Source organism: Punica granatum, chromosome 8 (genome assembly GCF_007655135.1).
Source record: "Punica granatum isolate Tunisia-2019 chromosome 8, ASM765513v2, whole genome shotgun sequence".
Taxonomy (NCBI): domain Eukaryota; kingdom Viridiplantae; phylum Streptophyta; class Magnoliopsida; order Myrtales; family Lythraceae; genus Punica; species Punica granatum.
The window spans coordinates 8962478-8975890 of NC_045134.1; the positions used below are offsets into that span (position 1 = coordinate 8962478).

Genomic DNA, 13413 nt, shown 5'->3' on the forward strand with positions numbered 1-13413 from the left:
GATTAAAGGATGTTTTGTTCGACCTTGTTAATTCGAGAATATGCTCAGCTGAAAGTGCATATCTGTGCTATTACGTGTTTGATTTGTGATGTTTTACATGAGTTTGATAATGCTTGAATGTGTGGGTGATTTGTGATGAGCTGGGTCTATTGTAATTTAAAATGAATGTTATGTCATCTCTTTAAGATTTTTTTTGCCACGCTTAATCATGGGATGCCATTTGTAGTTGAAAGAATGCAATTTCTGTCGATTTCAAGCCAATTTTACCCTCGCAACAGGCCTGATCCGAATTTACTTTCTTGAGTTCTTAGCTTTATTCTAGTGTGACTTGATCTAATAACGGGCTAGGCCGTTAGTATGATGTAGTTGGTATTTTTGCGAATTCTGCAAATGAATTGATCTACTGTGACTTGATCTAATTGTTTGGCATAGTATTGATAAGAAAAAGTCATGTGTGTTTGTTGCTGCTGAACTTGGTATCGCACGGACTTGATGTTTGTGGCTGCTCTTGTTTTTATGGCCGGTGTTGTTTGAAGAGTGTGTGTGCTTGGGACCAAATGCAACTCAGTCTAGTCTGGAGCATGGAAATCTCAGCACTGTGAAATTTGTGAATTTCGGGAATATTGCGGCTGTGAATTTATGAATTGTGCTGCTGCACTTGGTATCAAGTATTTGTATTATCAGCAATGTGTTTGTTGCTGCTGCTGAACCTGGTATCACATGGACTTGGTGTTTCTGGCTGCTCCTGTTTTCACATGAAATTTGCTGCATTTGCTTGGTGCTCTTTTTAGGTACCTGAATTATACTTGCGTGCGGTTGCTTGTTCTGTTGCCGTGCATGTGCGTGGTGCTTGTATTATCAGCACATGTACTTGTATGTTTAATTTGATGGTCTTGCTTTTCAGATTATTAGCCCATTTGGAAGAGACATCGAACAGTGACAATACAAGCAGAGAGAGAGAACAGAGAGGGGAATCACAACAGATATGGGAGGTGAGGGAAGCCATTGGAGTGGGACAAACCAATATGTCCAAAAGTCCACGGCATATTCCGATGTTGAAAAATCAGTAAATCTCTGTGGGTGTGGAAGGAAGCTACTATTACAAACATCTACAAAGAAACAAAGTTATGGTGGGCGTTTTCTTAGTTGTCCCTTATGGAAAAGAAGTGATATTACATGTGGATATTTTGAATGGGTTGATAATGAGGAGCAACTCGAAGTGCAGAAGACTACAGAAGATAACAAGCTCATGAAAAAGATGAAGAAGAAAATTCAAATGTATGAACATGAAAACAGAATGCTTAAGATTGCATGTGGTGTATTGGTTGTTGTCATTGTTGTAGTCGTAGTTTGTGTTGTATTGAGATGACTCTGTTATTAGTAATATAATACAATGTTTACATTGCGTGATCTGTTGTTATTGTTGCATATTCTGCGTGACTTTCTATTACTGTTGCCTATTATGTATTTTTTTCAAAAGAATACATAATAGAAAGCGTTTTTTAAACATAATATCATTCTATTTGCGATAGAATACCGAACAAAATCCATATTTCGACAGAATACAGGAAAAAATGCATTTCCAACAAAATATAGAGAAAAATGCATTTTCCGCCAGATTACAGAACAAAATGCATTTTCCGACAGAATACATAACAGAGTGCATTTTTCGATAGAATACAGAGAAAAATGCATATTCCGACAGAATACATAATAGAGTGCATTTTTCGACAGAATACAGATAAAATACATTTTTCCGACAGAATACAGAGAAAAATTCATTTTCAGCCAGAATACAGAACAAAATGCATTTTCCGACAGAATACATAACAGAGTGCATTTTTCGACAGAATACAGAGAAAATACATTTTTCCGACAGAATACAGAGAAAAATGCATCTTCCGCCAGAATACAGAACAAAATGCATTTTCCGACAAAATGCAGAGAAAAATGCATTTTCCGCCAGAATACAGAACAAAATGCATTTTCCGACAGAATACATAACAGAGTGCATTTTTTGACAGAATACAAAATAAAATGCATATTCCGACAGAATACAGAACAAAATGCATTTTCCGCCAGAATACAGACAAAAATGCATTTTTCGACAGAATGCAGAGAAAAATGCATTTTCCGCCAGAATACAGAACAAAATGCATTTTCCGACAGAATACATAACAGAGTGCATTTTTTGACAGAATACAGAATAAAATGCATATTCCGACAGAATACAGAACAAAATGCATTTTCCGCCAGAATACAGACAAAAATGCATTTTTCGACAGAATGTAGAGAAAAATGCATTTTCCGCCAGAATACAGAACAAAATGCATTTTCCGACAGAATACATAACAGAGTGCATTTTTTGACAGAATACAGAATAAAATGCATATTCCGACAGAATACAGAACAAAATGCATTTTCCGCCAGAATACAGACAAAAATGCATTTTTCGACAGAATGCAGAGAAAAATGCATTTTCCGCCAGAATACAGAACAAAATGCATTTTCCGACAGAATACATAACATAGTGCATTTTTTGACAGAATACAGAATAAAATGCATATTCCGACAGAATGCAGAGAAGAGTGCATTTTTCGATAGAATGCAGACAAAAATGCATTTTTTGACAGAATGCAGACAAAAATGCATTTTTCGACAGAATACAGAGAAAAATGCATTTTTCGACAGAATACAGAGAAAAATACATATTCCAACAGAATACATAACAGAGTGCATTTTTCGACAGAATACAGAGAAAATACATTTTTCAACATAATGTAACACAGTAAACATACAACTATTTCTGAAGCTGTTTCAACTAAGCCTTCAGGATCTTCGACTCATGGTATTTGATCCTTGTGACGAGCTTGAATGGGAAGTCGACGCTGAAGCTGTTGACGCTGGTGCAAGTACTCTTGGCCTTATCGGAGGAGGCCTTAAAGGGTGACTACTCCAATTGCCTCTACCCATCATTGCTGCAGGGTACCTGAATGGAAATGTGCTTGGACATGGCGCAGAATTCAATGGTGTTGGAGGCCTCCAATTAGGACCTTGGTTTGCTGCTATCCCCATTCCCGAACTAAGAGGCCTTCGTTGAACCTATAAAAAGAATGTTTATATGTTGGCTTCCCTTCATTACAAAAAGTTTCAATACTCAATGTGAGTTCAATCAACCTGAGCAGAGGAATGTGAAGCTGATCGAATGGATCCCACTGAAACAGGTACGCTAGGCCCGAGAATGATGGAGTCTTGAGAACCTATAATAGGCCTTGAAGGGCCTGAGGGGGCTTCAACCTACGAAACAAAGTTATCGTAAAAATTTCTAAGAGAAAGCCAATAATATAAATCATAGTAAACAGGATAAACAATTATTATACCTGTGCATCAGATGCATTAGGACCTCTGGATGTTCTTCTGTTTCCCCTCTTATCTGGAGCATCATTAGTGGCTTCATTCATACATCGTCTAATGTTGTGCCCAGTCTTTCCACATCTAGAACAGTGAATCTCACCATACTTTCTTGTTGCCTTGGAGGAGTTGCTAGAAGTACTTGCCTCACCCTCAGATTGCCTTCTCCTTTGCTTAGGCCTTCCAGACGGTCTTTTAAATGCTGGTGGTTTAATTGGTGGTAGTTCAGTGCGGTGCCAGTCACTTTCACCGGTAATTGGTTCAATGTAAGGGACATAAGTGGCTCTCCATCGTTCAGTTGAATACCATGAGTGAACATACTTCTCGGGCTCCAAATTATTGTAAGCCATGCAAGCAATAGCATGTGCACATGGTATCCCAGTTAACTGCCACATTCTACAACTGCAAGTTGCAGCACCTAAATCTACCACCTTACATTGGGGCCTTTTCCATACTTGAAATTTGTAACCATCAGCATCACCAACCCATTCAGGGGTCCAATATGAACTGTCTTTTCTAGACTTCTCTAGCCTACTCTGCGCTACTGGACAAATTGGACCCACAAAGCTATTTGCCCTCACTCTGTGCTTATTCATCTTCCCCATCAAATAACATCTAATCTCTTCAAGCATCGTAATGATTGGTTTACCTCTGAACTTCACAATCTTCGAGTTAAACTGCTCACAAGTATTATTTAGTAGATTATCATTCTTTGGATAATCACTAAATCCAGCTTTCGTCCAAGCGTCGGGATTAAATCTCTTCAGCCATGCCCATGCAGCCTCATTCATTCTCTTCATTACCATCATATTATGTTCAAATTCCACCATTGTGGTACTTCTTGCACATTTCCACAATTGCTTGGTTAGGTCCATGTTCTTGAAGTTGCTGTAGAAGTTCCTCCATATGTGCAATACACAATTTCTATGTGGAGCACCAGGACATAATTCCTCCAAAGCCAATTTCAAACCCTGCAAGAATCTTTATCGTCAAATAACATTCTACTTTTAGTCAATATTAAAATATTATAGTTAAGTGATAGATACCTTTTGTTGATTTGATATAAAGTTCCACCCATTGTCACTGTACTGTCCAATATCACCAAGCAAATTTGTCAAAAACCAACTCCATGTATCCCTACTTTCTTGCCCAACAACAGCTACTGAAATCACATAAAAATGTTGATTGCCATCTTGAGCAACAGCAGACAGTAACTGTCCTCCGTAATATCCCTTCAGAAAACACCCATCTAGCCCAATCAAGGGCCTGCATCCTGCTTTAAACCCCTGAACATTTGCATTAAAGCAAATGTATAGCCTATCAAATGTTGGTGGCAGCTCTAGAGTAGGTCTATGTACTTTCAAACCAAATGTAGAATTAGGATTCCGCCTCCTAAGTTCCTCACAGTAGTCCCATAACTTTTGATATTACAACTTCTCGGACCCCTCTACAATTTTTCTCGCCAACTTCATTGCTCTGTATATCTGATAGTCATCTACATGAATACCTCTACACCTTTTAAACCACTCAAAAGCATCATGTGCTGACATTGTCGGGTATGATCTTAATTCATCAACAAGTTGAGCAGCCAACCACTTCTTATTAGCTTGCTTGTTTTTGAACCCTCGAGCACAAGTATGTGGCTCCACGAACTTCTTTATTTTGAAAGTTTTCACATCATTACTCCAAGAACAGAAGATCTCCCATTTGCACCCTTCTGATCTACACTTTGCCCTAACCCTTTCATTATCATTCTTCACAAACTTGAACACCCTTCCTATTGCAATATTATAATCTGTCACAGCTTTCTTGAACACAGTCAAGTTTGGGAATAACATGTTTAACTGTAATTGAATGTCCTCAAATATGGCCTTCTCATCAAACTCGGGGTACTTTGCCTTCTCCTCTTCACCTTTGTCGTCATCAGAAATACACTTGTCCACTAACTCTTCCGAAATATATCCTTCCTCTTCATCACTGGAGATAACCATATCCGCTGCTGTTGGTGATATTCTGACAACTACCTGCTCCTCATTTTCAGAATCTGATTGATTACCAAGATGCTCTTCTTGTTCACCCAAATGACCTTCAGCATTGTCATTAAATATACGTTCTTCATCCCAATAAACTCCTGAATCAAAATGTTCAGTACCTTCATACTCAAACTGATCCTCCTGCCTATCATCATCATATACTTCAAGATTTTCCTCCTCACCAACCTCATGATCATTCCTTCATAAAACCAAACAAAGATTAAATAATAGTAGTTCAAAAAAGGTAATTCAATAAATCCGCAATCCAACACTCCAAGAGGAAGTGGTTAGGAAATACTTAAGAGTAGGATCATTATCTTTCACAAAGATTGCGCTTATGTTGGAACTTATTAGGGAATACTTATGAGTAGGGTCATTATCTTTCACAGAGACAATGAGGCAACAACCATCTGCTGGTGCATATGGGCCTCACTCAGTTTCGGATGCGTGTGTTTGTATGGGGTGCTCGCCCTACCGAGGTGTGTCCATAAACTTTGAAATTATCCAAGATATTAGGATATTTTTGCTAAGCATAAACTCAGGACCCCTTGGAACTAAAAATTGCTTTTTTTTAATTTGTATTCAATCTTGTATTAACAGAGATTACCGCAATATCCATTGCCTACTCACAATGTTCTGGTCAGAGGTGTAATTCCTTTGGAGTTTGAGGTATAGATCTTCTGACTTCTTGTATTAATTTGAGGTTTGCGTTTCTTGGTTTAGAAGTCCACAGGATTTGAGACACATCAAATGCAGGCACACAGCAGCACGCGAGGGAAAGATCATTTATACCAATACTGACAAGATCATCTTATCGGGCAATGGAGATACCCTAAGCATTCCATTAGTTATGTATCAACGTTCCAACAAAAATACTTGTATGCATAAAAAACCCCAGATTCAGCGGGGTAAGTGCATTAAAAAGAGCTTACCTTGCCAAGGTCTAAGAACTCTACCATACTCATGAGTCGTTTTTTAAAATCCATTTAGTTTTTCATTACATATACACACCTTGCACTAAGTTACTTAAGTAGCCCTACCTATCTGCTAAGAGGCAATTGTCAACCTGTTTAGCTGACCTCAGAGGATTCCAGTCACCCGGCAAGTCGAGATGCGAGTCAAGCAGGAGGTACTTTTGGTCCACATTATATGTGCATTTTCGGTTGCATATGATGAGGGCTACTCCTTAGACCATTCGGAAAACAAATTGCTATTACAAGATGCAATCTCTGATCTCCCCAGAGTAAGTTTGAATGCATAGTCTGGATTATCTATTGCCTAATTTATGAGGTTTCACGAGTTTAAGTCTCCATAATGTTCTAGGTTGGGACATATGAGCATCGGATAAAACAAATAACAGCACAATTCATATGATAAAGAACCACAAACAGATGAAACAATCCAAACTGACCTGCTCCCCATTTGCCAAAATTGAGCTTCTCACGGCCGGGACAGCACAGAATCGGAAGAAGAACGCAAGGAAACCTAGACGAGGAGAAGATCTAGCAAATTTTGGGCGGGAACTCGTGCAGACCTGATGAGAAGAGGCGGGCAAGCTTCCGTTTCTTAGCAGGGAAATCGCGGGGATGATACGAAGGGAAGGAAGGAAATCTCCGTTAATGGCTAATCTGTCAGGGACCTACTACTGTTTTGGACGGAAGGACCAAATTGTCCAAACGTTTCAAACGTTCGGACCAAATTGTATAGAGAATTTCTTTGGGGGACGAACTTGTCCGAAGCTTCATCTTTCAGGGACCAAATCGTCCATTTAGTCGATATTTATATGTCGTGTTTCACGTTAGGAGACTTGAAGAATGAAATATACATGGTCGGTTGGTCATAGATATGTATATGTAAAGATTGTTTACCACTAAAGGTGGTGGCAACTGATTTTAAATTTACTCCCAAATGGTTTGTGTGATATAACTACATCTTGATGTCTCTGCTTTTATTTAGTTCGAAAAGGCTCAAGAAAGTTCCACATCTCTCAAATGCAGGCAAGAAATAATAATTTTTTTTAATCCGAGGTACTCAAACTTGCCCGACTGATCCATGGAGCTCCGGGATATGGAGCGGATAATCATGACAAATGTGCTCCAGTGATTTCAAGAGATTTTACACTTAAAATCGGATAAATATATGAGTTCTTCCTTAACGGTTAGACCGAATCCCTTGAAGTTGGCCGAAAAGAATTGAGTCCTCTTATTGAGCCCCTTTTGCCGCTAGCGCTACTATTCCTGGTGAATGGATTAGCATTATGTCATTTCTCCAATGGGTCACTTCACTCTCTAGTCTTTCAACAGATCAAAAAGCACCAAATCTGATAACTTGTAAAAGGGAAGACGAAGTAAGGGCATGCTATTGAAGACGTTGCAACATATGTCAGGCAAGGCCTCCGTTGTTTGAGTACAAACAAAATATGAGTCCAAACCAAGACCCGATCAATATCCGAACGGAACGAATTCGAACTTCTTCTAGAATAGGTTCCAATGCCAACTTCAATTCGTCCTTAGTTTAGTATGCCTGGTCTTCCCGCTCATACTTCCTTGCTTGTCTGTGCTTTGAATCAGAGTCCAAGTTAGCAGTTCTGATTCAGGACGGGGCAAAGAGACCATTGCTACCCATTCTGATCTCAGCTGCTTTGTCTCTTTCTCGGGCACATCCCATGCATACAGACCAATGGCACTTCTTCCTTCATCAAGCTCTTCCTCGCTGTCAACCACTTCTATCTTACTATACAAAGAATGGAGCGAATGGTAGACTAGCCTACTAATCCTTGCTTGCCATGAAAATGTATGAACATTAATTGATTACAAATTAATTACAACAATTAGATTTAGGATAAATTTGTAACTCTATCATGAAAACAAAATCTCAAACTGAATTTTCACGTAGCCACATCATCAAAAATATAAAACGGAGCTCTCTCGCGTTACTATATCATCATTTATATGTACGGAAATTTTTATATTTCTTATCAAGAATATATTCTCATATAGATTGTCCTAATTGGATATATTCATAATATTTTCTTATTTAATGTAGAGTAGAATATATAGATTATATCCATGTATTAACCAACGTAATATATATATATATATATATATATATATACACACTGCAAGAATATGCAACAGAATAGATAGATTATACATATACATATATATATATATATATATATCCCAATATATAGATTACATGCAACGTTATATAAGCCTAATAGAGGCATTATAATCTGCATGACCATATATATATATAGATGCGGTTTGGATTATACCAAAATATATATAGATTATATAAGTATAATTATAATAAAATACTTTAATGTATAGGTGCCATTTGCATGACTGTTTTGATCTTTATCTATCTATATATATATATATATTCACGAAGAATCAAAATTGAATATAGTAGCGTGGATCTTGACAAGTTGCTGGGCCAGTCCCGCAGATTGGGTTTGGTAGTTACACACCAGCTAGAAAAGTGGGAACTAAGTGATATGCGGACAAAGTGCTACACCTGATGGACTGATGGACCGTGGTGGAAGCTACCTCTTGAACCGTAGGAGCCACCTCCAGAATCCTACCTGCCCGGTGAAGTGTCCTAAGTCTAGCTTGATGGGGACGTCAAGCCTTTGAGTGGGGATATTGTAACACCCCAAAATCTCACATTGACGGGAGAAGGAGTTGGTGAAGTGGTTAATAAAGATCAACCTACATGATTACTAACAATTTGGGCTTAAGCATTTTGGGCCGGTGGTTGGACTCCTTGACAAGTAGTTGGGCCAGTCTCGTAGATTGGATCGGGTTGTCACATATATCTTAATGTGAGGCAGAGTTTCTGGTAACCTCAAGGGGTTTGGCCTAGTGGTTAATGGGTATCCAATTTGCCCCGAGACCCGGGTACAAATCCCCTTGGGGCCACCGGAGCGCCTTTGGGGTGATTACCCGCTCCGTGCGTCGCCGGGGGTTCACGGAGCCCCGGGAATTAGTCGGGCAAAGCCTGGACACCCCGGGTCAGCAAAAAAAAAAAAAAGGCAGAGTTTCTGGTGTCTCCCTGCTCCCGCTTATTAGATGTGGACAAGCTTTTCCAGCGGCTCCATTAACTTCACGTTTGCTGAAATTTCCTTCTCACTCTAGCCACGTACTTTTAACATTCTCTGAGCAGATTTTCAGTTTCAGGATTTTGGATCTACCTCAAGTCAGCATTCTAGAGATGGTAGTATTGCATGGTCACTTGAGATCCTAGAGAACATTCTTGCCGTTTTCTTTCTATGTAACGTGGATGATGGAGAACGAAAAATACTGATTGTTGACACTAGTTTCTTTTACACGCAGACTAAAAACTCGCAGAAGACGGGATCCAACTCTGTATCCATGCACCATTCTCAACGCCATTCAGCTTCGCCGCTAGCAGTCCATGTGCTGAAAGGAGAAAACTGATCCGAGTTGTCTGCAGCAGTATCAGTTGACAACTTGCCAGATGGGAATCCTCGTACCGACAGATCCTTCATGCATTTTTGCAGCACAAGAAGGTCAGAGTCAAGGGACTAGACAAACCATCCCCAGCCAGTCCAAGATTACTCTCTAACTGGTCTTGCAGCCAAACTCATCGTATGGATGCATCATTACTTATTAGATGCAACAAACACAAGAAAAAGCATCCTGCACAGGCTTATTCGCAGAGGATTAAATGCCAGCATGGGAAAGATTAATTTGGGACCGGTGGCAGGGTCCTTGAATTAATTTCGTACTTCCAGATGTTTTACAGAGAAGCGGATTGGTGGGCATGGAGGGGGTTTGCTATGGACTTTCCTCCTCAAACTTTTCATGTTTGTGTGGCGAACCCAGTTGGTGCATGCGAGCCCCTTTCATTCGGGACCTTTAAGATCTCTTTACCTGCCATTCCATCATCTCTCGAGACCTTTTAACTTGTCAATATCCAACCCAACACAAGCATCATGTTCTGCCTCACCATTAGCATTCCTAAAGTTTAGTAAGTTATCGTGGTCAGGTCTTGGCCTGAGCATTTTTTACTGTAGGGATCTTTTAAGTTTGGAAGAAGTCATGGAGAGAGATAGTTGATCAATACACTTTTCGAGGAATCCAATAGGCTGCGTTGAGAACTTGCGAGAGAGCACTTCGTACCCGGGATTTTATTCTCTTAAGAAGAGATCTTCTACGCTTGGCATTCTCGTTGTAGCTCATGGTTGAGGTTTCGAATACAATTCGTCAATTTCATGGTTTGTAATTTGTGGTCCAACACTATGCCTTCTTCACATAGAAAGAGACCCCAGCCCTAGTAGCCTGCTAAATGGCTGCTCTGCTCTGCTTATAAAATTAGCTCAACTGGAGTGGGCAGAATATACTTTGTGAATGATCTTTCAGCAAGAGGAGTTGTTGAATCCGAATCTACTCCCATTTGGGGCCGGATCTTGCCAGCCCCTAATCCAATCGTGCCTGTGCTTTTGGCCGGGCTGGAGCCTGCTTATTATTGGTTTCGTTCTTAATGGAAGCAATCCTGTACAAAAACAAGAAAGCTTACAGAGTAATTAAATCTCCAACGTATATATTGATTAAGTCTATAAGATGGGCATACTAAGCTTATCGGCCTCTGTGATCGATGTCAACCTCCCACAGAGTGGCAACGCCGGCAACAGACCTCCCTCGACCGATCCTCTCTGGAAGAGAGGGTTGGTCTTTTTTTCTTTTCTCAAGTTTTAGTATTATTTTGTAAAATTCAGAACAATTTACTCTTGCTTCTGCTCTTTTTAATCTTCGACAGCTAAATTCTGGAGAAACATCGGACAAGATATATGTGGGAGAACCTGAGCATGCCAATGGCCAGACCGACAAACTGTGGCAAAAAATTTCTTAGCCGCACTTCCTCTGTTGCTAAACTTATGCTTCTCTCCAGCTGTCTTCAGCATATCATCAGCCAATACCAAGAAGCAAGGAATGAATCACCAGCGTGGATGACTGGATGGAATATTACTTTCAGCTATGAAATATGTCTCAAAATGAATTTGAAATTATCCGACAGGCAAGCAGCATTAGGAAGCTTCTATCCTGTTTCAAGTGGTAAAGCGCATGTGAAGGTCCCAATTTTACTATGGTCTGCTCCATTTACGTGATGCATATGTTCACTAAACCAAGATTCGTGTTTAATGACCCTCACCAACTTGAGGGCATCCAATTCACCATTATTTTGCCTTCACTGTCAGAATGATTACCTGAATAATTAGTTTAGAATTTAGATGATGCAAATTTCCTTCGAGAGCTGGCAGAATCACCAGTATGGAAAGCTACAGTGAGTCGTTTTAGAAATGAAAGTACGGTTAAGAATACTTGCAATAACTTCGAAAGGTTTTCCAAGAAAGATCATATGCAACACTATGTCTTCAGCACCGGAAGTTATTTTGAGTACTCAAGTCCATGAATCTCTTCTGTAAATGCTAAATCTGGCTGCTTTATTAGTGAGTCGCAGCGTCGATAACATTTCAAAAATCCGGGCAGTTCTGCTTTACTTATAAACCCGGCTGCTTTATTGAGGATGATTGCGTGATTTCCTTCCCGGAGACTGATATATATATATTGGACATCACACATCGCAGAAAAGTCGATTCTTGTCTAAGATAAGAAACCATTCCAAACAATCTCTTTTTTCTCTTTTCTTTTATCTCTTTTATATATAAAAAGATAAGGAAATCTCATCTCATGCAGGAATTTTGTTGCTTGCCTTTAAAGCAAAGTAATTATATATTAGTGCACAACATCTGTTCTATGTCTCGACAAAAGGACTGACTTGATAAGTATATTAGAGGCCTGGTTTACCCTTAAGCCCTCTAAACTGTTAACATCATAAGGACAATCTGAAGTCACATTTATTTGGTGAAATTGCAACCGGCAATGTAGTTATGGGGTGTACGGATCAGCACCATGTCATGAATGGAGTGTCCTAAATATGAAGGGCACGTCTGGTAACCTGGATAAAGGGGACCTGAAATCCTAAACCTATGTTGGTGATGACAGGATAGGAATGGGATTTGCCAGGATATAATTATTAAGGAGTTAATCCTAGTCAAGGAGTGGGTTATAAGGTTTAGACAAGAATAATATTTTAAAGGTTCACCGAACTAGCATAATCGTTCAATTCTCGCCCAACCATTTTCCTATCATAGTGGGTTCATATAATGACATAACTATGCAATTTCTCTCCATATTAAACCCCATAATGTTGCTGCTCTTCCTTCAGTTTCTGCAGAAACTACGTGCTTCTCAGTTTCTTTACTCCATCTGCTTCCCACATACGAACTTTGCGCTTGCCCAGAAGACACAATCAGCTGTGTAATTCAATCGTGTCTCTGAACAACTGGGAAATATTGAAAACGTTACAATACTTCAGCCCTGCCGTGACCATACTGAATATTCAATATCCATGAACAACTCAAGTACTGACTTAGAATGATCTGCCGGGCAATGCAGCATCGGGAAGTCTGTTCCATTTCAAGTACTAAAGAATATTTTAAGGTGTAATATTTAATCTAGACAAGGCAAAGCTCGGATGGGAATGTAGATAAAATAAAGAAAGTAAAAAGGAGAGAAATGGGGCTCTATGGCTTAGGTATTTCTACAAAAATGGACGTGAAACAGTCTAAACAGAGGAGCCGAATTTCAATACTATAATATTTTTTTCGGGTTATTAATTGTTTGTCAGATATTTAATGTCATTAATAGTTCATGTAGCAGTTTGAAGCAGCATTAGGAGAATAAAATAAAATGTTCCAATTAGAGCGCATTCGTAGGCTCTTTTACAAGGTAACAATGACTTGAAAGTAAAAGGCATCCTAAGCATATCTTCTTTTTCTTTATTAAGCCGGGAATCTTATTCATTGCTTTTCCTTAAAGCAAAGTAATGAATTTCATCCACCCAAAAAAAAGGGAATGTGCAAATAGCGAGTTTAACATCA

At 39.3% G+C, this 13413-nt stretch overlaps 1 protein-coding gene across 1 annotated transcript; it reads right to left on the reverse strand.

Annotated features, from left to right (window-relative positions):
- Nucleotides 1-3168: 3168 nt before the first annotated feature.
- LOC116188698 lies at nucleotides 3169-6866 on the reverse strand. The gene is made up of 5 exons (XM_031518183.1): nucleotides 6856-6866; nucleotides 4863-5643; nucleotides 4458-4697; nucleotides 3381-4382; nucleotides 3169-3297 (listed from the first exon to the last, which is right to left on the reverse strand). The coding sequence occupies exons 1-5, from the start codon at nucleotides 6864-6866 to the stop codon at nucleotides 3169-3171; spliced, it is 2163 nt and encodes a 720-aa protein (XP_031374043.1).
- Between the last annotated feature and the right edge of the window lie 6547 nt (nucleotides 6867-13413).